The sequence below is a fragment of the Hemiscyllium ocellatum genome, chromosome 25, assembly GCF_020745735.1.
Source record: "Hemiscyllium ocellatum isolate sHemOce1 chromosome 25, sHemOce1.pat.X.cur, whole genome shotgun sequence".
Classification (NCBI taxonomy): Eukaryota; Metazoa; Chordata; class Chondrichthyes; order Orectolobiformes; family Hemiscylliidae; genus Hemiscyllium; species Hemiscyllium ocellatum.
In genome coordinates this window covers 21,889,488-21,914,789 of record NC_083425.1, presented here as the reverse complement: position 1 = coordinate 21,914,789, position 25,302 = coordinate 21,889,488, and the positions used below count along the sequence as shown (strand labels likewise).

At 39.7% G+C, this 25,302-nt stretch overlaps 1 protein-coding gene across 1 annotated transcript; it reads left to right on the top strand.

The window, feature by feature from the left end:
• Positions 1 to 1,986: 1,986 nt before the first annotated feature.
• cbx2 (chromobox homolog 2 (Drosophila Pc class)) lies at positions 1,987 to 25,091 on the top strand. Its single transcript, XM_060844507.1, has 5 exons — positions 1,987 to 2,087; positions 2,269 to 2,312; positions 10,927 to 10,992; positions 11,267 to 11,336; positions 23,589 to 25,091. The coding sequence occupies exons 1-5, from the start codon at positions 2,016 to 2,018 to the stop codon at positions 25,038 to 25,040; spliced, it is 1,704 nt and encodes a 567-aa protein (XP_060700490.1). The 5' UTR covers positions 1,987 to 2,015; the 3' UTR covers positions 25,041 to 25,091.
• Positions 25,092 to 25,302: the final 211 nt, after the last annotated feature.

The following is a 25,302-nucleotide window of genomic DNA, read 5'->3' as shown; positions in this document are numbered from 1 at the left end:
CCACTGCAACCAATGCAACGGAAAGTTCTGGCACTGTTTCCAATCCATCAGGGGAACAATAATAGCAAACAGAATTTGCATAGTATTTGGCTGCATTAAAGAAAACTCACATATAGATGCAACCAAAATGTGTTGTGCCAGAAAGGTTGAAGAAATTGATTTGAGGAGGTTTTAAAGGTAAAGAGATGGAGAAATTGAAATATTTAGCAACTGAGTTCTCTACTGAATAGCCAAGGTGGCTATAGATACCAAATTTATGGAATTCTTTACTCCAGAGAGCTGTGAAAACTCAGTCATTGAGTGTGTTTAAGGTAGAGACTGTCAGATTTGTGATTACCAATAGCACACAGAATTATGGGTTTAGTGTGGATAAAAGGCATTGAAGTGTTCAATAAGGCATGATCGTACTAAATTGCAGAGCTGAGTCAACAGGCTGAATGGTCCACTTCTACTCCCATGTTTCTACCAAGATCAGGGGGACATGCAAAATACTAAATTTAGGAGAATAGAGCATTAAGGAGAAGAATTCCTATAATAGAGAACGATATAATTTTTCAATTTAATGTGATATTAGTTATAGAAACAGTGCAAATGGTGAATGTGGTTGATCAGTAGATCTGATTTCTTGAAAGAGAGGATATTAGCAACAGAGAATTAGACAAATAAAATGAGTGAAGAATGAGAGAACATCAAGGATAATATTGATATGATCTAGTTGGAGGTGACACAGTCATGTATAAGAATTTCAAAAGCATAAATTTGAGGAAGGTTGGATACAGGCCATCTTGAAGAAGTTAGAGGAAGCAATCTGGTGTAATGTATCATCCAAATGACAGCACTTCTACAAAGAAGCATGTTCTCAGTATTGCATACGAATCAGATACACTGCAGATACACTCCAGCAGCAATAAGTTTTTTTTTGCTTTCTGTCACTATTATGCAAAAATAGTAATTGTCAAAACGATAAAAAAAGTACAAAATCTGTGATTCTTCATGTGCTCCCTTTAGATTTCTGTAAAGCACCTGTAGCATTCAAGTTGAAGGCAATTGCAAAATTCACAGTGCCTAGTAATATCATTTTACTGTCACTGCCCATCGGTGTGGAAGAGGTGACACACCTCAGTTGGGACCATCATGATCGGGAAATTGAAGGATAATTTTGAAAATTTTATTACTTTTTGTGTACGTTTTATCCTTAATATGTGAACAATATAGACAATAAAAGGATTTGACCACCTGCTACAAAGTAGCAGGACAATGTCAGAGTTTTTTTGTTTCAAATATGCTTGTAAACGATGTAAACTTTTCACAATAAGATGTAAACTTTCATATTGGTAAATCAGCACGTGCAACAATATCTTGGTGACCGAGAAACCTCTTATGGTTGTGAGTAAAATGTTTTTTAAAAGCTTATTTTAAAGAGAAAGAAACACTTAGACTCAAACTTTACTGCCAGAACTTTACAACGACTGAGACAGGAACATAATAAATGAGTGATAATGTTTGATCTTAACTGCGGGAAACTGTTGGTCTTCTTTGGCAGTCAGAGAGATTTGATGGAGCTGTCATTGTTAAGGGGTGTTTTTGTTCGTCTGGCTGAGTTAAATAAGTTAAATAAGTCTTGGGGAAAGAATCCACATCACAGCACTCGGGTGCATTTTATCTGTGATGGTATTGAGAAAAACGGCTTGTTAGATTTGGCACGGATTTTCTGTCTGGTTTGGCAAGTTACGTGACTGTGCTCCGAGTGTTTATCCTTTGTCTCACTCGCCTTATGATCGATCGCAAGGGGCTGGCGGCACCAAGAGGGTTAATACGGCGTCGGCAGCGGCGGCTCCATTCTTAACGTTCTCCCAATTCACCTGGCAACCGCTGACCCGTGCCTAGCAACGGTCAGGCCAGGCAGGAGCCGATTGGTCAGTTGGGGATGTTGATGACGTCACGGTCCGCGGCCGGAGTGACGGGTGAAGGGGAGGAGGAGAACGCGCGAGCACAAAGTGGAGCAGCTCGCGGGGATGGAGGAGCTGAGCGCTGTGGGAGAGCAAGTTTTCGCAGCGGAATGTATTCTGAGGAAAAGGCTGAGGAAGGTCTGGGGAAAGAAAGAGAGACGCAAAACAAAAGAGCACTCGGTGCAATTTTGCAGATGAGGCTCACGCGCGGCGGCGATGAATTTGCAGAGGGGTTTTAATTCGTATTGATCATTGGGGGTTGGGGGGGTAGTGGCGGTGGTAACGGGACTGACTTGTTTTTTTTCCCCCTCCCCCGCAGGGGAAGCTGGAGTACTTGGTGAAGTGGAGAGGATGGTCTTCCAAGTGAGTGGCACCAGGTTTTAACAATACCATAGCAGCAGCAGCGTGCATGCTCCCAACTCCAGCAACGAGCTGGTTTGAAAGCTTCTTCCTTTGTTTCTCCCCTCCTCCCCCCTGCATCCTATTTCTTCTCATCACTTCCATTCAAAACTGAACATAACGTATTCTATTTCCTCTCTACTTTGTTTCATGATACTACAGTGACATCTTTTTGTTTTGTTTCCCTGCCACCTCCATCATTAAATCTTTGTTGATTTTGTGTTTTCCATTGTTTAATATATCTTGGTTTCTCTTTTTAAAAAGTGCTACTTTCATCCAATAATCTATGTTCTTACAGTGTCTTAATTGGGCATATACAATGTTGTTTGTAACTTAAATTCTGGTCTGGTTTCACTTTTTTTAGATTGTTAAGACCTTTTATTTATGTCTTTTGTTAACTTATCATATATCCTTATTTCTCTCAACTGTTTTATTTAGACTCTTGAGGCAATATTTTACATCTTTACATAGGTTATTGTGATGTTGTGATATTTATAAAATGACTGTGGGTTTACAGAATATATATTGAAATAAGGTTGTTTTTTATTATATAAAATTGTGTATACCTACTTTAACTTTAAAGTTGTAGAAATTTCTAGGATGGATTGTTACATCTAACGAGTGTGCATCTGCTGTTTTGCTTGGGGAGGGTGGAAGGGAGAGAAGGCAAGTGGGTAGTGTACTAACCTTTTTGATACAATCGGGTGGCTTCACAATAACAATCTGTTCCCTGTTCTGCAATTTACTTACCCTCCATCTGTGCATCATTCTTCTCCTCCACCCCCACTCCCAATCCTTTCAAAAGTGCACCTTTTTTCTGCATTAAACAAAGTACAAAGTTGTGATCAAGTCTTTACTTCTGTTTTTACAGAGTACTGGACTTGAGTTTTAATGAGTTGCAAACAAAAGTATAAATATTGAGCTAAGGTCTTGCAAGCAGTAACAGGACTTGCCTTGCCATCCTTTTGCTTCATGATTATGGCTGAGCGGCTAGGGGTTTGAAGAATCAAGTCCAAGGAGACAAAAATGAAGTTGTGTGTGTGTGATATTGAAGGCACAAACCCAGATTTTTTGCACTAAACTTGATTTTTTTTTGCCATCTTAACCAAACAGAATAATGAGAAATAATTTTCAGAACTAGCGCACACCATTGATTTATGTTGGTGTTGTGAGGACAAGACTTGGGTTTAAGATGCAAAAGAAATGGAATCTTGGTTGAAACATTCCATTGTTAACTAACCTGAGGCTACTTTCTGCCAGCCATTTATCAATTTGCTAGCAACATTATCCGTACACTAGAATTCCTTGTGTATTTCTCTACTCATTTATCTAGCTCCGTATAATCTTTTGCATTCCTTTCCTGTTCAAATGATTGCTTCTTAATCTAAACTATTAATGATGATTTATTTCTATTAGACATAGTTCATTCTGCTCATGAATTAGTGGTGAATTTTTTAAAATGTGAAAAATCACTTAAAACATTTCACAATCTAGGCTTTTCTAAAGTCTTGCTCGAAGGCAATTTCTTTCTTTGTAGAGGAATGATTTTACAGTACAACTGTTTGGGAAAGACAAAGCTACAATTAAATGTTGTAATATGCTTTATTATAATTTAGTAGAGGTAGGAAATTGTTTAACCATCTAAGTTCTTATTTGGATCTTGTCACCAATGTACAAAATGCAGTCTTTTTTTTGCTTTCCTCATTTGAAATAAAATTATTCTAAAAGGATTTTAAATTATTTTTATATTGCAATTTAAATTTTCACTAAACAAGCAACAACAAAAATAGCCACCCTCAACTCTTTTCTTTTCTAAAGATTGACCAGATTTGATTCTTGGGGTATGAAGTTTGGGCTATGATCTTGAGAACCTAATATAAAATGCTTACAGTACTCGACAGGATAGATCAAGGAAGGGTACATTATTGGTTAAGTGGATGGGTCCTAGTGTCTAGAGGCAGGGATGTAATCTCTGAATATGAGCTAGGGATTTGGGACTGAGATGAGAAGGCATGTATATTGTCTTTCTGTGGCAGTGAACCCTCTAAGCTGTGCATCCACTCTGAGTTCCGTGTGTTCTAATGTGCATGCTGACACGTTGAATTTTGGTTTCAACAGGTGCTGCTGCACATGGATCCTCCTCTTCTCCCCCACCCACCCCAAAAAAAATTCATATGCCTAGTTAAGTTCATGGTTATTGATGAATGAATGATTGATCTTAGAAATTCTCTACCAGAGAGCTGTGCAAGCTCAGTCATTAAGTTCAAGATTGGGATTGACTGACAGATTTTCAGGTGTCAAAGATATCAAGGGGTATAGGCATGGTGAAGGAAAGTGATATTGAGGAAAGACATCAGCCATGATCTATTTGAAAGGCAGATTCAGCTTGAGGTATCAAATGGCCTAACTGTTCCTATTTCATATGTACCTTTTTTTTTGCACAGGAAAAGTGGAGGAATTAATTCCTTGCATTCAATTATATGGATGCGATGCACTGACAGTGTTATTTTATATTACTACTGCAATGTACTTTGTCAAGTGTTGTATTTTTACTTCAAAACTGCTCCTGTGAAACGGAAATCTGTGTCCTTAACATTTCTTTTCATGATGAGGGTGTCACTGGCTTGACAACATTTGCTGCCCATCCTTAATTGCCAGAGGGCAGTTAAGAGTCAACTGCACTGCTGTGGGTCTAGAGTCACATGTAGGTCAGACTAGGGAAGGATGGCAGTTTCCTTCCCTAAAGGACATTGGTGAATCAGATGGGTTTTTGTGACAATCTATTCATGGTCATCATTAGATTCTTAATTTCAGATATTTTGTTGAATTCAAACTCTATCTGCCATGATGAGCTTCAAATCCTTGAATCAAACCATGCATGTGATTGTCATCGTTTACTCAGCTACTTTAGAGTCATGGAGAAATGAAAGCAGATTGTCTCATTTTTTAATATTCTTGCAGGTTGAGAATTGGATACAAAGTTGGCTTAAGGGCAGGAGATGGTGATGGCGGAGGGTTCCTTTTTGAACTGGAGGCTTGTGACCAGCAGAGTTCCACAGGAATTGGTGCTGGGCCCCTTCTTGTTTTTTATTATATAAATGATTTAAATGAGGATATAGAAATCATGGTAAGTTTGTGGACATCAAAATTGGTCTAGTGGAAAGTGAAGAAGATTATCTAACACTAAGAAGAGATTGGGTCAATATGCTGAGGACTGGCAAATGGAGTTTAATTTGGATAAATGAGGTATTGCATTTTGGCAAAACAAACAAGGGCAGAACTTATACAATTAAAAGTAGGGCCTTGGGTAGTGTTGTAGAACAGAGGACTACAGGTTCGAGTACATAATTCTTTTGAAGTTTGTGTTACGTAGATAGGATGGTTAAGAAGATGTTTAGCGCACTTGCCTTCAATGTGTGAGTGTAGCAGTTGGGACTGTCCTGCTATAGGAAAGCTATTATTAAGCTTAGAGGGTTCAGAAGACATGTTTACCAGGTTATTGTCAGGAATGGAGGGTCTGAGTTTTAAAGAGAGGCTGGGTAGAATAATAGGAGATTGAGTGGTGTCCTTACAGAAGTTTACAAAATCTTGACGGATATAGAAAAGGTAAATGGCAAGTGTCTCTTCCCTTTGGTGAGAGATTAAGACTAGGGGGCATATTTTTCAGGTTAGAGGAGAAAGTTTTTTTTTTGAAAAATGACATGGGGGCAACTTTTTTTACACACTGGCTTGTGTATGGAATAAATGTCCTGAGGGGTGGATGTGGATACTGTTAAAACAATTAAAAGATGTTCGGGCAAGTACCTGAATAAGAAATGTTTGGAGGGATACAGGTCAAGTGCAAGCAGGTAGAACTACAGAACCTCAATTACCCGAATATCCATTATCTGAATACCTGATTAGCCGAAGGAGATCTTGAGGTCCTGATGGAAACATTATATCAAATAGTGTTTCCAACACTGAGTGTCTTTTGTTTACAGTGATTAAACAGGCTCCATCTCCAAATGACTGACTGACTGCCTGCCCCCTCTCACCCCACACTTTCCCTGGAGTTCTACACAGGGGTGTACCCTAAAACCCCTTCTCCAGATTAGTGGCCGGCACGGTAGCACAGTTGTTAGCACTGTTGCCTCACAGTAACAGAGACCTGGGTTCAATTCCTGCCTCAGCAATTGTCTGTGTGGAGTTGCACATTCTCCGTGTCTGCGTGGGTTTCCTCTGGGTGCTCCGGTTTCCTCCCACAGTCCAAAAATGTGCAGGTTAGGTGAATTGGCCAGGCTAAACTGCCCATAGTGTTAGGTGAAGGGGTAAGTGTAGGGGAATGGGTCTGGGTGGGTTGTGCTTCAGCAGGTCAGTGTGGACTTGTTGGGCCAAAGGGTCTGTTTCTGCACTAAGTAATCTAATCTAATAATCTGTCCAACATTGTCCTGTACAGGGCAAAAGTGGAACCTGCCAAAAGGTTTGTGTGTATGTGCTATTTGGAGATTCCTTTTTTATTCCCCCAAAAAAAGCAGCAACAGCAAGCAGTCTTGTTGTTGATGTCTAGTCAGGCTGCCCTGGGGTGGGCAAGGGGGTGGTGGGTGGGGGCTCGCACAGTATGCTGCTACCTCGTCTCTTGAACAGGGAGCAGACTTTTTAAAAACAAAAAATCTGAGCCCCAGAGGAAATCTATTAATGGAATATTCAGTTATCCAAACGAAATAATGCCTGCCCATCTCATTCTGATAATCTAGGTTCCTCTATTTAGTTTGTGATTATGGTCAGCATGGACTAGTTGAACCGAAACATCTGTTTCCGTGCTGTATGACTGATTCTGTCAAATTGGTGCCTGATAAATCAAGAGACAGTTACAAATCAGCATCACTAAAAAAAGTTTAGATTATGACAAAAATGCTTTTTTTCAGTGCTTTCCTAAAAGATCAAGATATTTAGGGAGAAATAAGTTGTGCAGTTCATCTGAAGTCACTTTTAGATATTAATACTTTTAGATAGAAACTGTACATTGCTGGGTGAGCAGCACCACAAGGTCAGTTCATTTAGGTGGATAGATGTTGACATAGAATAATGTCAACAGTGTGGGTTCCTCAACTGGTTAAGATAGGATGAGGACAGTTGGTCCAAAGAACTTATCATGATATTGTGGCATAAACTATGATTAGCAAACATTAGATAACAAAGATGGTACAATGGAGTATGAGATCACAATCACGGTGGCACAGTGGTTAGCACTGCTGTCTCACAGTGCCTGAGACCCGGGTTCAATTCCCGACTCGGGCGACTGACTGTGTGGAGTTTGCACATTCTCCACGTGTCTGCGTGGGTTTCCTCTGGGTGCTCCGGTTTCCTCCCACAATCCAAAGATGTGCGGGTCAGGTGAATTGGCAGTGCTAAATTTCCCGTAGTGTTAGGTAAGGGGTAAATGTAGGGATATGGGTGGGTTGCGCTTCGGCGGGTCGGTGTGGACTTGTTGGGCCGAAGGGCCTGTTTCCACACTGTAAGTTATCTAATCTATCTAATCTTTAATACTCAAAATGCTTATCTGGGAGGGGACAGTTTTTTGATTTGAGCCAAGTTCTCTATCTTTTCCTAGCAAGAAAATGTCTACTAGGTTTGGACATAGGATGAGCGGAACATAATATGAAAAGTAGGAGGGCCAAAAGGGATGGGGTTACATCTGCAAGAATTGTTACTGTGCATGAAGTTATTTAATATCTCAAATCATATGAATTATAGCCCACTTTCACCTTGCTATTGTTGCCTGTTCTGGCCTTCGCATCGATGTGGCTCACTCTTAACTGCTTTCTGAATTGGCCTAGCAAACACTTCATTCAAAGTGGATGAATGAATCCTAAACTGGATAGGCAACAAATGCCACCTTTGCCATTGCCCACATGACAAGCTGGGTTTTCCCAATTTCCCTACTGTCAAAGTAAAATATAGTAGATACTGGAAATGTGAAATTTAATAAATGCGAATTAATGTTTATTTATGTTTCAGATCATAACATTTCATCAGGATTACCTGAACATTAACTCAATTTCTTTCCACAGTTGCTGTCTGACCTGCTGAGTAGTCACAATATTTTGTTTTTATTTCACATTTTTTGTTCGCCAGTTTCACTATCTTCGACCATGTGATAATCTATGAATCCTGGTACAAACCAACAATTGGAAGTTTTGCTTACATAATTTAGAAACCTTCGCAAACTTATGTTGTCCCCTGAGTAGACCTCAAAAAAATTGCTTATAATCTCAGATGAGGGAATTACAGATCATTATCCCATCATGGAGTCAACTAAGATCATTATGGAAATGTACTGAAGCCTACATAAATTTGACTTTTATATGGAAAAAGAGCAAACTTTTGTTCAAAATTCTTTAGTGTTGTGCTCCATTGCATTTTCAGATGTTGTTTTTTATTTGGATGAGAGGCTCTCTGTTTGTGAAGGGAGATGCAATAAGATCCCAGAGCATTATTTAAAGAAAAGAATTCTCCTAGTGCTTTCCCCTTGATGTTCAAAACAGATTTGGTGCTATTTCTAAGACCAGTGTAGAGAATGAGGTGTTTGTCAATAGTGACAACAGTGCAGAAATTATTGGCAGTAAAGCACTTTGGGAAATGAAAGGAGCTATAAAAACTTTTATGCAGCACAATAATTTGGTTCTTGAATCTCTTCCCCTGCCCACCCCCCAGCATGTTCCAACATTGCTTGTGATATCAGAAGAAAATGAATTCAGCCTTTCTTTTGCTTATCTGGAAACAACTGGAGTACTGAGACCTAGGAAAATAAAACTGGTTGCACATAAAATATAATTAGTTATATATGACAACCTACATTTTTTTAAACAAAGTTGACATTTGTTTTGCCTTTTTATTCATTCCATTTGCTTTTTTTTGTTTTTTTGCTGTTGCTTCCTTATTTTCTAATCTATGTGGCAAGATTGTTTCTGTTTCCGAACTGTAACTCTGCCTTCTCTTCAGCCTGAATCTGCAATTTTTTTTCTTACCCAGACTGGTGCAGAGCTGAAGGTTACTTTGTTGCATGCTCCTGAAGTCGTCTCCTCCACGTTTCATTCCATGACAGTAGAACAAGAAAGAAAAATAAATATTTCCTCCACACAGTGAACAGTCAGCTCTAGGCCTGTCTGGTTTACCGCATCTCTAAATAGTTGCTGGTATCACTCTGCAGGAAAACCTGAGACTTCAGTTGGGCAATTGCAATGGATGCAAAAGATGACTGCAGGGTCCTAGTGCTTGCAGATGTTTAAAGAACTTGCAGCAGACCGATGTTGTACTGTCTTTATCTGAAGACCTTTTCAAAATGCTTGTAACGGAGTGCTCTCATGTATTTCTAACTTATAGATTACAGGACAATATAAAAACTAAATGATTTGAGGCACTTTTATTTTCCCATCACATCTATCACTGTACTTCACTTATTTTTTCATGTTTATAGCTTTCTATATTTTTCACTTTGTTCCAATCTTACATTATCTTTATAACTGAAGAGAAAAAAGTTGTTCATTTATGTAATACTTTTTCCAACCTCACATGTCTCAAAGTACTGTGTTGCTGGGGATGCATTCTTGAAGTATAATCATTGTTGTACTGATTTGAAGTACCACGCAATTATCAATCTGAGTAATAAATGTCATAATGTGAAATATATTTTGCAGCCATTCAAGGTGATGCATTACCACCCTTTCAAAAATTTTAAAAGATGAGCAAAAAATGCTGGCTCTCACAGCATGCCCACTTAAGTGCATTTGTTTAAAAATTGTGAAAGCTTCATTTGTTAATATTAAGGCAACAATGAAACATTTTAAAGATTTTATCTAAGTACGAGTGCCTTTTAATAAGTGTTGAGCAACATAAATAAGGGAAATATTTTTCTATATCACTACTTTGGCACAAATTTGCTGGTGACTGTGTTGTGTGAAAATTATGCTTTAGTTAATTTTTAAATAATAACTTCCTTGTTAATGCCGTTCTTAGCTTTTAACATTTTATCTATTGATGATTTTTTAAAAATTAACAACTGAGTTAACACTAAAATCTCAATTTGTGGAATGCTGCTTCGCTTTTTATCAATGGGCTGTATAAAAGTTTATTTAATGTAATTCTCCAGATTCAGGATTAAACTCTGAAACAGTGACAGGTCACTTATAAAATGGATGAAATATATTTATTTAAACAGTTCAAAATTATAACTTGTAAACATAGCAAGGTTGCAAATTTAGCCAAACATTAAAGTCTCTGCTTTGGTCAGGTTAGTTCTAATTCAAAACTGTGTTCGATGTGTTTTCTCTTAACATGAAAGGTAATCGGTCATTTCAATATTGGGAAGATTTTTAAAGGCTAAAACAAATCTTTGACTTGGGTCTTATTGCCAATTTTCAGTGTCAGCTGAAGCAAGTGTACAGTACCTCATAAGCAGACGAAAGGCAGAAATATCAATAAGTTTGCACTTGATTTTACAGCATAAATTTTGAACATTATTTCTGTATCTTAGAATCTAGTGCAAAGTTACATCTTCCTTTATCTTGTTAATGATATGTTATGTTGTTTTTCTGATTAGACATAATAGCTGGGAGCCAGAAGAAAATATTCTTGATCCCCGGCTCCTGCTAGCTTTTCAAAGAAGGTAGGAATGTTTAAATGTTGTTTTCTTCCATTTAATTCCATAACTGCCTTGCCTGGGGTAAAGAAGAATGAGTAGCCCACCTGTGCCTTCTACTAATTTTGATGTTCACTTAACGACCTAGAAGCTTAAAAGCACAAATGCCCCTCCCAAGTTTTGATTTTTTTGTCTCCACTTAGTTTTTTTTTATTGTGGGTTTGAGCAGTGTACTTAAGTTGCTCATAGTCATGTGAATATTGTGTCTGAGAGTAAGGATGGATATTTTTGTTTATTGCAGCCAACAAGAGAGAGAACTGCAGAATCGGAAACGAGGCAAGAGGCCTAGGGGCAGACCAAGAAAACATGTGGTATGATGGCTTTTTTTCTTTGTTTTATGTCAGACTAATAGTGCAAAGTGTATTTCTTGTTTTCAGTGACTCTGGTGATTTAAATTAGCTTCAGTCAAATTAGAATTACAAGCAAGCCATTTTTGGAATACCACAGCGAATGAGTGTTCCTTGAATTTATAACCATCTGTTTTAAAGAAGTTAATCACTTGGACAAATAACAAACGTGCAAGAGCAACCCATGCCAATTTCAAATCTTGTCCTGAGTCGTAAAGAGCCCTATTATAAATATTTAATGACAAATTCCCTCATGTTGGATTTTAGGAAAACTAGAACCTCCTGTTGTTAGTTGTCTTTTAGTTTGGGTATCAGTCAGCCATGTCTGCTTAGGCTTTGATGGAATCACTTCTTGTGGAAAATAACAATTACTAGTTTATTTAAAACACAAGTTGCTTGCTTAGTGGACAATGTAATTGTTTGTTCCTTTTTCTAAAAGATAAGCTTAAAGTAATATCTGATCAAAAAAAAGTGTAATGTTTGGTAAAGTGAAAATTCCATTGTGAGTTCCTAGCCATCTATAACAGAGCCTAGAATGTGTTTGTAACCCTTGTGTGGGTTTCATTTCTTTTATGTTGGTAGTGAAATGGGCAGGTATATTGCAGAGAAATGTGGAATGATTCCGTTTGAAAGGAACACTAAAGAGACATTTTATAAATTCATATTAAACTTCCAGGAACTAAAGCTTTGATTTCAGGCGCACAGAATTTTGAAGGTGATAGGATAAGTTTTTAGAGCTCCAACTGAAATCTATGGCTTTATTAATAGAGACAGGTTTAGCAAAGTTTACTTGGTTCTTTCTATAATTTATTAGCTAGGCTTCAAATTGATTGAGTATTAAATTTTTCATTTTGTTTAGAAAGGGTGTTGAGGCTTTGGAGAACTTGCAGAAGAGAATTGTCAGGATGATACTAGGGATAAGGAACTTCAGTTATGTGGAAAAAGAAGAAACAAGAAAAAGTTAAGGTTAATAGTTATCCAAAACCCAGAGCAAATAAAGAAACCATTTCCACTATTGGACAGTTAGTATCTGGAGGACACCAATTCATAATTTTAAAAAGAACTACTTAACACAGTGCGAAGTTGTGATTGGTTATGTGCCTCTTGCACGACGGTGGGAGAAGACTTCTAAACTTTAATTAGGAAGCTGACTATATATTTGGAAATATTTGGGCAATACAGAAAGACTGGGGAATGAAACTAATTGAATCAACTCTGACATAGGCACAATAGGGAAAATATCAGCCTTTTATGTTCTAGAATTAACTGCATTACAGTGGCCAAAGTTTCTTTGTTTTAATTTTCAGTGCTTTTGAAAGTATTACGAAGTTACAACAGTGGTATATACCTGGCGATATGGAAACAGATATGTCCTGTCAGAACAAATACAACCCAACCAATTCCCACCCTATCTGTCTACTCTTGACTATGAGCAAAGTGATGAAGGGTGTCTTTGACAGTGCTATAAAGTAACTCCTGCTTACAATAACTTGCTGGCGATTTGGGCTGTGCCAGACCACTTCATTCTTAACCTCATTTAAAACCTGAGTCTCGATGGCACAAAAGAGTTGAACTCCAGAGGTGAGAGTGACTATACTGGACATCAGAATAGTATTTGACAAAGTGCAGCATCAAAGAGCTCCATCAAACAGTCAGTGGGGATCTGGGAGAAAATTCTCCACTAGCTGACCTTGTATCTACCACAAAGGAAGATGGTTGTGATTATTATTTGATCATTTCAGTCCCAGGCCATTACTGCAGTAATTTTTCAGGGTAGTGATCTAGCCCCAAGAGTTTCAGCTGCTTAACCTTCCAACTATCATAATGTGTCAGAGATGGTGATGCTTGCACAATTTTCAGCAATGTTCCTAACTCTTCAGATAGCCAAGCAGTCAATTTCAATATCAGCCCCAGCCTGAATATAGTCCAGTTTTTGCAGCATAAGTGGCAGGTAACATTTGCAATGCACAAGTCCTGGGCAATGGCCATCTCCAAGAGGATGTAACTGTTGCAGGACTAAGACAGGAGGAATTGAAGGTAGTGAATCTGTGCAATTCTTTATTACAAAAGGCTGTCAAGTATATCGAAGGCTGAGACTGATTTTTTAATCAGTAAAGGAATCTAATTATAGGTAGAGGCAGAAAGCAAAGTCGAAGGTTATCAGATCAGGCATGACCTCCATTGAATCGCAGAGCGAACTTGATGGGCTGACTGACTTTCTATGTCTTAATCCTATAGAGTAATTGTATATTTTTTTCCAAATCAACTTGTTTAGTAGATTCTTTTTCTAAATTATGACCTACCTCTGAAGTGGGTAGAACCTGAACCCATGGTCTAGATTAGATTAGATTACTTAGTGTGGAAACAGGCCCTTCGGCCCAACAAGTCCACACCGACCCGCCGAAGCGCAACCCACCCATACCCTTACATTTACCCCTTACCTAACACTACGGGCAATTTAGCATAGCCAATTCACCTGACCCGCACATCTTTGAACTGGGAGGAAACCGGAGCACCCGGAGGAAACCCAAGCAGACATGGGGAGAACGTGCAAAAGAGGTACTCTACAATGAGCTGTATGAGCAGATCACATTGAACTTTGATCAGTTCAAGAGCGGTAGAATCGGATGAGTTTTTGCAAAGAATTGGTGAGTTTTAGCTAGTTATGGGTCCTCTGTTTGTAATTTTTATTAATGACTTTGAAGAGGGAGTCGAAAGGTGGGTCAGTAAATTTGCAGACGATACGAAGATTGGTGGAGTCGTGGATAGTGAGGAGGGCTGTTGTCGGCTGCAAAGGGACTTAGATATGATGCAGAGCTGGGCTGAGGAGTGGCAGATAGAGTTCAACCCTGTCAAGTGTGAGGTTGTCCATTTTGGAAGGACAAATAAGAATGTGGAATATAGGATTAATGGTAGGGTTCTTAGTAAGGTGGAGGAGCAGAGGGATCTTGGGGTCTATGTTCATAGTTCTTTGAAAGTTGCCACTCGGGTGGATAGAGCTTGTAAGAAGGCCTATGGTGTATTAGCGTTCATTAGCAGAGGGATTGAATTCAAGAGTCGTGAGGTGATGTTGCAGCTGTACAGGACCTTGGTAAGGCCACATTTGGAGTACTGTGTGTAGTTCTGGTTGCCTCACTTTAGGAAAGATGTGGAAGCTTTGGCGAGGGTGCAGAGGAGATTTACCAGGATGTTGCCTGGAATGGAGAATAGGTCGTACGAGGATAGGTTGAGCGCTCGGCCTTTTTCCATTGGAATGGCAAAGGATGAGGGGTGACTTGATAGAGGTTTATAAGATGATCAGGGGAATAGATAGAGTAGACAGTCGGAGACTTTTTCCCCGGGTGCAACAGTGTTACAAGGGGACATAAATTTAAGGTGAAGGGTGGAAGGTAAGGGGGGGGGGGGGGGGGGGGGATGATGTCAGGGGTAGGTTCTTTACCCAGAGCGGTGGGGGCATGGAATGCGCTGCCTGTGGGAGTGGCAGAGTCGAATCATTGGTGACCTTTAAGCAGCAATTGGATAGGTACATGGATAGGTGTTTAAGCGAGGTCAATTGTTTGGCCCAACATCGTGGGCCGAAGGGCCTGTTCTGTGCTGTATTGTTCTACGTTCTAATAGCATTGGAAGGCTGCTGAAGGGGCCCAGCCACATCTGTGCTGCTAGCTTGCTCACTTAGTGGCTACCTACTTGCTTGCACCATCCATCCCTTGGTTTGTTGTGCAATTTAGCACAATTGCACAACCAGGCAGTTTGCCTTGCTATTCAACAGTCCTCCATCATACATCTTACTGTAAGGCAGTATCAATCTCATTTCTGCTCCATTTGCTGTAAGTATTGGGGAGTTGTGCTGTAAAGTCAATTATACAGCACAGAAACTGACCTTTCAATCCAACCAGTCAATGCCAACCATGATCCCAAACTAAACTAATACCATCTGCCTGCACTTGGCCCATATTCCTCAATATTTATTATTTTTGCACGTATCCAAATGTATTTTAAATACTAACTGTGCCTGCATATGCGATTTCTCTGGATGCTCATCCCACACACTAACCACACTGTTTCTAACGCAAAAAAGGTTGCCCCTCATATCTTTAAGTCCATTGAGGCACCCGTCAGTCAAAGCATCCCAGCGCAGTACATCAAATGTACCAGTCCAGGGTTTTAGCAATGGTCATGCATCAATCTGGGTGATTACATTCCAGTGTTTTGTGCCTCTGCAATGCATTGAGTATGTCAGTCAGTCCTGTGGCTCCATAGTAGCTAGTCTGAGCTTTACAGTGAATGGTTTTATGGAAATTTACAGCCAGCAGTCTAGGGTCTCTGTACTTGTAAGAAGATGCGTGCATACAAATTTGGGATATGAGACAATTGGAGGCCACTGGAAAGACTTACTAGGAAGGGAATTTAGATATTCAGGGGCTCAGTGATACATTCAGGCAGAGGCTGCAAGACACTGGATGAGGAATGCTCACTTTTGCCTTCCATTTTGCTGGAAGCCAAAGTGTCATGGGAAAGAAAATGGCTGCACTCTTGCTAAGAGTGATTGGGGCAGTTGCTGACTCCTGTTAGGGAAGGGCTGCAGCACCCAGATGCCAGGGCTGTTTTAAGGGAAAGACACTGCACACCAATCCATGCACTCTAAATGACACAGACCTGGAGCATCCTAATCCTTAAATTTCCTAATCTATTGTCCCACTTTGCCATGGACTGAGGAGGGTCAAAGGTATCCATGTGACCTGATAGCCTGTGCATACATTGTTCCTCTTTGCTTCCAGACAATGCCCTAAGCTCAGACCTCCATTCATGGAACTTTTATCTGTGGTCTTGATTATGTCACCAAGTCATTCAGGCCTACACAGCGACTCTCAAAGACCAATGTAAGATTAAATCAATGAAACTTATAATAGATTATAAATAATTTTGCACTTGTCATCTATACTGCTGAAATGTTTTTAGTAGGTCATCTTTCTTTTCTCCTTCCCACCGTATGCTAATGTGCTTCCTTGTCCTACACCTGGAGTGGAAGGAACCTATTTGGCAGTGTTGCCCATGAAGGTTTTGTCGTGTGACTCTGGAGCACATGTCTGAGTGGGCCAGACACACTAAGGTTCATCTTCCCCTAGAAGTAATTTGACCCTCCTTGGTGTGAACTTCCAAGAGCAGAAAGGTCAGGCAGGGTTGAGCTGGAGGGCCTGTTTACCTTTGGATTGTTGAGATGAAACCTTTGAGCACCCTGTGTGATTCCTCCTCTGGCTAGATGCCTCCGTCACTAACCTGCCTCATGGTGAGAAAGGGGCACTGCAGTTTGTGCCAAGATCAATGATTTGGATGCAAGTGTGAATGTATGAAATGACAGAAGTGTGACACTCACCCTGGTGCAATGGAGAAGACCTTCCTACAGCAGTGCTGGCCATTCCTGTACACGGTGGTCACATGCTGACCCAGGTGTGGCAGGTCAGGCTCTCAGGGTCTGGTCAAGTGACTGTACTCCAGCAAGAAGATTCCTTGACCAATACCTCTGGCTTCCTGTCTGAAAATTACGGTGCAATCTTCCCTTTTTCTGACACCTTCCAGAAATGTTGAGCAAGCAAGGCATCTGTCTAATAACATTACATGTTCAAATACATAGCAACTTCTCACCTCCTTTTAAAGGTGTCATGGCCACGAGAGATGCTGGTCTTTCAGTGGATATTTGCTGAGTGGTGAGTCAGGGTAGGTAGTTAATGAGGCTAATTTGGTAAAATGCAGCGAAAGATCTTGTTAGGCCTTGTGGTGAAGAGCTCGCAAAACATCGATGCAACTCTGATTTTTGCCAAAAAAAGCAAAACTCAGCCCATTAAATAGAATCCAATGGATGAGAGTTGAACAAATATTGCCATTTCATCAATGTTTCTAGGACAAAATCCTGGAATCCTATAGCAGCTTCACCATATAGTGATTCAAAGTAAGTGGCTCACTTTGAGGGCAACTCGACTGCAGCAGTGTTTGTGCTTGGAGTAGGCTGCGATAGGCTTGGAGTGGGGACCTTTCAGAAGTCCTGGAGCCATGTTTGGGACTTGATGTTGAAAATGAGCTCTAAGTACTTTATTTTAACATTTTTTTTAACCTCAAAATGGCACCAGACTGTGGTGACAAAATGCTTTTCATTGTCTCTCCTTAAACAAGTTGGACAGTAAATCATGCATTCATGTGTGCATGCATTCCAATGAACTTCCTGCATTCTATACATGAATTTACAAAAGTTGCTTTGTGAACTGTTTCCTCTTTTTTTAACAGATACTTTAGTCGTCAGTGAGAAGTTGCATCTCCTGATTTAATTGTGTAATAGCGTCACAAATGATAATGTAAAGAAGTTTCTTTCACAATTTCTAACTTGCCCATCCTTAACCCATTTCTTTTCTTTTTGTTTTTAAAACAAAAGTGTATATTTCAGTTAATGAGAAAAATCAACATGATTTCAACATGCTCAGACCATTCATGCCTCTCTGAATTTCTTCCATCTTGGCTACTCCCTTAAAACCGGCTACTCCCTTTAAACTCTATCAAAACAGCAGACAAGGGAGGCGCAGTAGTAGTTTGGCGCACCGATCTTTACACTGCTGAGGCTAAACGCCCAGCTCACGGACCCCTCCTCCTCCTGCCCCCTTGACCATGACACCATCTCCCAGACCATCCATAACCTCATCACCTCAGGGGATCTCCCATTCACCACCTCCAACCTCGTATTCCTCCAAACCAAAGGAATGGCCATGTGCACCCACATGAGCCCCAGCTATGCCTGTCTTTTCTTAGGATATGTGGAACAGTCCATCTTCTGCAGCTACACTGGTACCACCCCCCACCTTTTCCTCTGCTACATTGATGACTGACTGTATCCTTGTTGCCTTGTGCTCCCACGAGGAGGTTGAACAGTTCATCCACTTTACTAACACCTTCCACCCCGACCTCAAATTTACCTGGACTGTCTCAGACTCCTCCCTCCCCTTCCTAGACCTCTCCATTTCTATCTCGGGCGACTGAATCAACAGTGACCTTTACTATAAACCAACCGACTCCCACAGCTACCTAGAATACACCTCCTCCCACCCTGCCTCCTGTAAAAACGCCATCCCATATTCCCAATTCCTTCGTCTCTGCCGCATTTGCTCCCAGGAAGACCAATTCCAATACCAAACAACCCAGTTGGCCTCCTTCTTCAAAGACTGCAATTTCCCCCCAGACGTGCTCGACGATGCTCTCCACCGCATCTCCTCCACCCCTCCAATCGCCACCAGGACAGAATCCCACTGGTCCTCACCTACCACCCCCACCAACCTCCATATACATCATATTACCCTTCGTCATTTCCGCCACCTCCAAACAGACCCCACCACCAGGGATATATTTCCTTCCCCTCCCCATCAGCTTTCTGAAAAGACCATTCCCTCCGTGACTCTCTCGTCAGGTCCACACCCTCCATCACCCCACCTCCACTCCTGGCACCTTCCCCTGCAACCGCAAGAAATGCAAAACTTGCGCTCTCTCTCTCTCACACACACACACACACACACACACACACACACACACACACACACACACACACACACACACTCACTTCCCTCCAGGGCCCCAAGGGATCCTTCCATATCCACCACAGATCCACCTGCACCTCCACACACATCATTTACTGCACCCGATGTGGCCTCCTCTATATTGGGGAGACGAGCCGCCTACTTGCGGAACGTTTCAGAGAACACCTCTGGGACACCTGGACCAACCAACCCAACCACTCCGTGGCTCAATACTTTAACTCCCCCTCCCACTCCACCAAGGACATGCAGATCCTTGGACTCCTCCATCGCCAGACCATAGCAACACGATGGCTGGAGGAAGAGCGCCTCATCTTCCGCTAGGAACCGTCCAACCGCAAGGGATGAACTCAGATTTCTGCAGTTTCCTCATTTCCCCTTCCCCGCCCCACCCCCCCACCCCTGACAATCTGTTTTTCTGTATTTTCCCAGCCCATCAGTCCAAACTTAGCTCCAGTTTCCCTCTGCTCTTTTCTTGAACTCATCTCATTCAGCCATTCCATTAGAAAAACTATTTATTTTGTATCTCTGTGACGTCCACCCACATCTCAGCCACTTCACCTCAACTACTACTGAAATCCTTGTCCTATCCTTTTGTTATATCTAGTTTGACTATTCCAGTGCAGTCCTGACCAGCTTCCTACTTTCTACCTTGCATAATCTTGATCAACTAAAAATCTGTTGCCATGTCTTAACTCTAATCCAGCTCAGTTTACCTATCACACACTGCTGTTTGAAGGATTGGCAAGTGATGCTTTTATTTAAAAATTCTCAACCTTATTAACAAATCCCTCCATGGCCTCTCCCGTCCATATCTGTTTTCCATCCTTACTACCCTCAACAGATATTAACACTATTCCAATTCTAACTTGGAATTTCCTGATTAAATCTTACTGCCTTGTTTTCCCTCCCTCTTTTTTTTATTATTCAAAGGATTCTTTTCAACCCACCCCATAACCAAGCTTTTGGAAATTTGCCTTAACTTCTCATAGTCATTTGGTGTCAAATAATACCTCTCTGAAGCATTATGGTATAATTTGTACTCTAATAGTACTCCTAGGTGCAAGTTACTGTTGGTAAAATTGTGTAATATCAATTAAGCAAATGTTTCTAGTGCCTAGTAATGACACTGATCTCTTGTTTCCTATCTAAAATAAATCTAATTGAAACCTCACTCACTCGTCAAAAATTGACTAATTAACTCTTTATTTAGTAAGTAAAATGTGATCTGTTTCCAATACTGTATCAGTTCTGTGGAAATTGTCTGCTGAGGAAAGCATCAACTAGTCTAGAATGACATTCCCATTTTGTACAAAGAAAATGCTGCATTGTTGTAGTAGTATCCTTCAGCTGAAGTGTTCTGATAGTTCAGTATCTTTAACTGAACTATCTTTGTAGCAACATTGTCTCCCTTTTTAAAAAAGGACAAACAAGCAGAATGATGTCCAGTGACCTGGTCAGCATCTACACATCAGTTAACAACTTTTTAAATAAACAGAACAGTGTGATGTTGTCACATTATTGTTTTGAGAGAATATTAGTTAAGAATGGTTGTGGATTTTATCTACATAATAGCTCCTGTACTTGACAGTAACTTATTGCATAAAGTGCTTTGCAGTGTTTTCATTGTGAAAGGTAATTGCCTGAATGAAATCACTAAAATTATTCATTACAGAAGTGTTTGAGGCCGTTAAATGTTTACTACTTAAAATGTTGAGATTTGCAGAATAAAATATGGCTTTTTTACAGACCTTCTTAGTTTCCAAAGAAATAAGCATAAGCCCAATTGCTGAATGAGAGAAGGCGGAGATATATTGCTACACACATTCAAAATGTCACCATACAGCGACATACCTCATTGCAGAACACTGTTAAATATGCCACTGGGTATTGGAGGTCCTTCTTACGAATGTCTACTTAACGAAATTGATTTATGTCAGTTCAAAGATATTCTGCATGGTATTTTACTTTTGAGTTTTCTGTCAGTTGAACACAAATCCAAATTGAAAATAACTAAACTAATTTATTGTGCCCATAGCAAAGGAGGTACAAAGAAAAGAATAAAAATTGAAAGAAATACAGAAAAGGAGATGCTGATTGTTATTTGATACAAATATGGCACATGGAAACACAATTGCAGTGTTCTTAATTCTGTTAAATCTATTTCTTTTATTACAACAATAATAAACTGCTACAATACATTCTGTTCACACTGTTAACCTTCTCCAAATATTTTAAATTTTGAAATTGCTGCAATTTTGAAATAAACTTCAATTATTGGAACTGACTGACAGAGAATGAGCAGTTTTAAAAATCTTGCTGTCTGAAACGTGTTATTAGTGTTCATTTTACCTTAGCTGGTACCTTTTTTAAAGGAATCTGCAACATCTAGTGTATGGGGAGGTGACAGCTTAACAGTATTATTGCTGGACTGTTGATACATCAACCCAGGTAATGCTCTGGGGACCTGGGTTCGAATCCTGCCAAAGCAAATGGTGGAATTTCAATTCAATTTAAAGAAAAAAATTGTAATTAAGAATCTAATGATGACCACAATCCAATGAAAAAATCCTTCTGGTTCATTGACCCCTTTAGGGAAGGAAACTGCTATCTTTTGCCTGATCTGGCCTACATATGACTCCAGCCCAACAGCAATGTGATTAACTGCCCATTGGGAGATTAGGAGTAATAAATTCTGGTTTAGGCAGCAATGCCCTCATTCTGTAAATGAATAAATAAAACCTAGACACCTGATTGCATTAGTTACTTGGTTTTACAAGAAAATTGAATCTCCTCTAGATATATTTGCATTTTAGAGCTCAGTCTCAATCCAAAAGAATAATGGGGAAAAGACAAATATTTAGACAGTTTGGTACTGTTGTTGCATTTTCATTGTAAACAAGATTTTGTCCTTCAAACTCAAAAGATAAAATGCTCCCAATTGAAGTGATATTTCAATGCTGATTTTGGAAGAGTTGTATAATTAGTTTTTAAGTTTAAAGTTTTTGCTCTACCCTGCTGCCAGCATTGTACATAATCTTCTAATTGTATAACTAGGCAGAAACTATTTGTTAATTTTGCTAATTGTTCTCTTTTAACTAGTTACAAATGTAGGTATTCAAGAAAAGTAGCTTTGGACCTTTGTTTCCCTCCTTGCGTTGATGACCCAAAGAAAAGTGTACTTCTGAAGCCATTTGGGTTTACCACTACAGTATATGGTGCAACATTGCCCATAATTGGAGTTGGTTTTAGCTGTTGGCCAGCAGAGTGGGTAGGCTCATTACTTGGTCTTTGTGGCAAGAGGAGAGGTACTTTTCAATGACCTGGCCTTATTACTGTAGAATTGGTGAGCTGCATGACTCAAATATATGTATTGTTGCAACTCTCATTCTGATGGGGTGCAATATGCCAGCTACCTAGCTAAGTCCAGAAGTGGATACAATAGCAAAGGTAGCAGGGAACCCCACCAAAACCTTTAGTGTCCATAAAGCAACTTAAATGCTCTGTCTTTCTGTCCAGATGCCATTCTTTTTTTAGAGCTGAGCAGCAGCTGATTTAAGTTTACCCAGTAGGTAGTTAAAATTGCATCGGACCCTAAAACCATACTATCATGATTAACGAAGAGCCAAGTGCTTTCTTGATGAAAAGATCTTTACAACTGCTGGCAGAGTGGCCTGAGGAAAAATAGAGCAATCAGTCTATTACCACCTAGTTCCCATGAAGCAGATGGAGTTAACTTTGTCTCTTAATATTGTGTTTTTTTTCCTCTATTTTCACTAAAAGTTGAATTTACCAACATCTTATTTTTTTTAATAAGGACTTTTAATTGGTTTTTATTTCCTGAACCCGTAAACTCAGTCTTGAGGGTTATGGCGATAGTTTCTGGAAGTAAAGTAGCACTAAATGTGGGGGAGGATCCTTTTTGTTGCACAAAAAGTATGATGTAATCTTAGTGTTTTCATATGGAGGGAGTCTTGCATGTTGCTAGTATGTTTCTAGATAACTTTGCTCGAAAACCACTATTTTATTGATGAGGTTTCATTATCTCCAGAGGATGCTAAGAAAATAGTCCCAGTAGTATTAATTTCAGTCTGGAACTAGCATATGACCTTGTTACTGAAGAAAAGGTTATAAAAAGCAGTTCACATTTCCAAAAGTGATATCTTTAGCTTTCAACATGAATTAATTCTAGTCCTCCTGTAATATTCCATGGTTTTAATTGACTAATTATTCATCTTGCAGGTTTGCAAGACCCTGTTAGATTCATTTATGTACTGGGCAAATAAACTTTTTTGTTATTGGAATAAATTGTCTTCACCATAAATCGATTTTGACCAAGATCTATACATTGACATTTCAATTTTAACAATCAGTATGCATCTTAAAGAATGTAAAAACAAATGCTGTAAATGCTCAAACATTTGTTTCAATGAACAGAACAGTGAGCTTCATGCATGAATCTTTCTTCAGAATGTGTTGGCTTTTCATGATCCCAGTTTGCCTGTATTCTCCAAAAAACGTGGTCTGACCTGACTGTGTTTGGAGCATTATTTGTTTTTGTTTCAAATTTCTAACACTTTTTTTTGTTTTGTGGCATTTTCCTGGAGCAACTTAGCTTTTGTCCTTTTTTTTTGGTTTAATCTAGGAACAAGAAGCTCCCCTTTCTTCAAAATCAAGTAGCTCTTCTGAAGAGGATGAGGATGAGGATGATGAGGAAGAGGAGGAGGACGAAGAGGAAAGTGATGATCAGGCACAGGCCACACTTCGGAGCAATGAACGGCGAGAAGAACCTGAACGTAACCCTCAAAAACGAATCCAAACAGAAATCTGCCAAACTAAAACAGATCTGAAGGACACTGGCAAAAAGAAACGGACCAGCAAAGTAATTTGCACTGAACTTCGGAAGAACATAAAAATTAAACCAGGAAAGACTTTGAAAACATCTGGAAATGATACAAGTGGTGACTCTGGAACAGATGAATCGTCAAAAGAGAAACTAGAAAAAACGGAGGGACTTTTGAGTGAGAATAACAATGTCTCAGAAAAGAGCACTTTGGAATCTGTATCTAGTGGGGTGTTGAATCAGAGCATTTTTAATTCTGCAAAATCCAGTAATCCCAGGGCAGCCTTGCAAGCAGCAAACCGTACAGGAGCAGGCCAGCATTCATCGAGCGTACATTCTGTCAGCACAATGACACTGAATAAGACTGCTTCTGAAATGCAGCCTGGGAATACAACACTGATAAATCCACAAGGAATGAATGAGAAAAATAAGATTGGTTTAATTAAGAATCCAGGAAATGCTAAAAATGCAGAGTTGTGCAAATCAGATTGTGACTCAAAGGGCTTGAACATTTCTGGACCATTGAAGTCCAATTCTGGTGTTTGTAATTCATCTAATTCAGGATCAAATTCCCAGAGTGCAAATGGTCAATGTACTGGTACCCTTGGATGGAATTTACCAACCCCAAACTCTCAGAACACTAATTCAGGATTAAATTCACATGTCTTAAATCTACAAAGTACCAACAAAACAGGACTGAGTTCAAAAAGTGGAACTAGTCCATCGGGTTTGACTTCAAAAAACATCAGTAGTTTGTCATTTGTGATCTCTAGAAGTGTTGGAACTGCAGGACTGTGTTCAACTGAATTGAACACTCATGTTTCTAATAAAGTATTAAATTCACAGGCTGGCAATAGTCAGGCATTGTGTGAGAGCAGTGGAAAGGATAGCATTGAGAAGGAGAATCAGATTAAAGCAGATAAGGAGACTACAAACACTGCAATTCATCATTCTGACAACCAAATTCATGATATTGACAAAAAGGATGTTTCATCTGAGATATCTAAACAAAACAGCAACATGCCAACAGAGCTGAGCACAGGTGAGGAGACGATGAGTTCGGATTCTGATCATGACTCTTCATTTTCGAGCATTCCAAACCCATCCATTTCAGTACAGACAAACCAAGACTGGAAACCCACTCGCAGTCTGATCGAGCATGTGTTTGTCACTGATGTAACCGCCAACTTGGTCACAGTAACAGTGAAGGAGAGTCCAACTAGTGTTGGCTTTTTCAACATTCGACATTATTAGAGTCATTAGCTGATTGATCTTCCTTTACAAATCAGTTTTGACTTTGGCCTTTATGACCTTTTGCCTTGTACTTTACAGCTATAAACACCATTTACAAAAGTGCACAAATTAGTTTCTTCCTCTTGAACAAAAATAGTGCATTACATAGAAGTAGACCCTATGATTTGGCTGTTATTTTTATCAGATAGTCAATCAACAGCCCAATGTAGCTTTTTTGTATGTAGACTTTATTATATAAATTGAATCTGGTTTGACTGTGCAA

What these genes read in the sequence shown, in the direction of transcription:
- cbx2 (XM_060844507.1), top strand. Translation starts at nt 2,016, where the DNA reads ATGGAGGAGCTGAGCGCTGTGGGAGAGCAAGTTTTCGCAGCGGAATGT. An exon ending in TGAGGAAAAGGCTGAGGAAG is followed by an intron (nt 2,088 to 2,268) that starts GTCTGGGGAAAG and finishes CCTCCCCCGCAG; the next exon opens with GGGAAGCTGGAGTACTTGGT. An exon ending in TGGAGAGGATGGTCTTCCAA is followed by an intron (nt 2,313 to 10,926) that starts GTGAGTGGCACC and finishes TTTTCTGATTAG; the next exon opens with ACATAATAGCTGGGAGCCAG.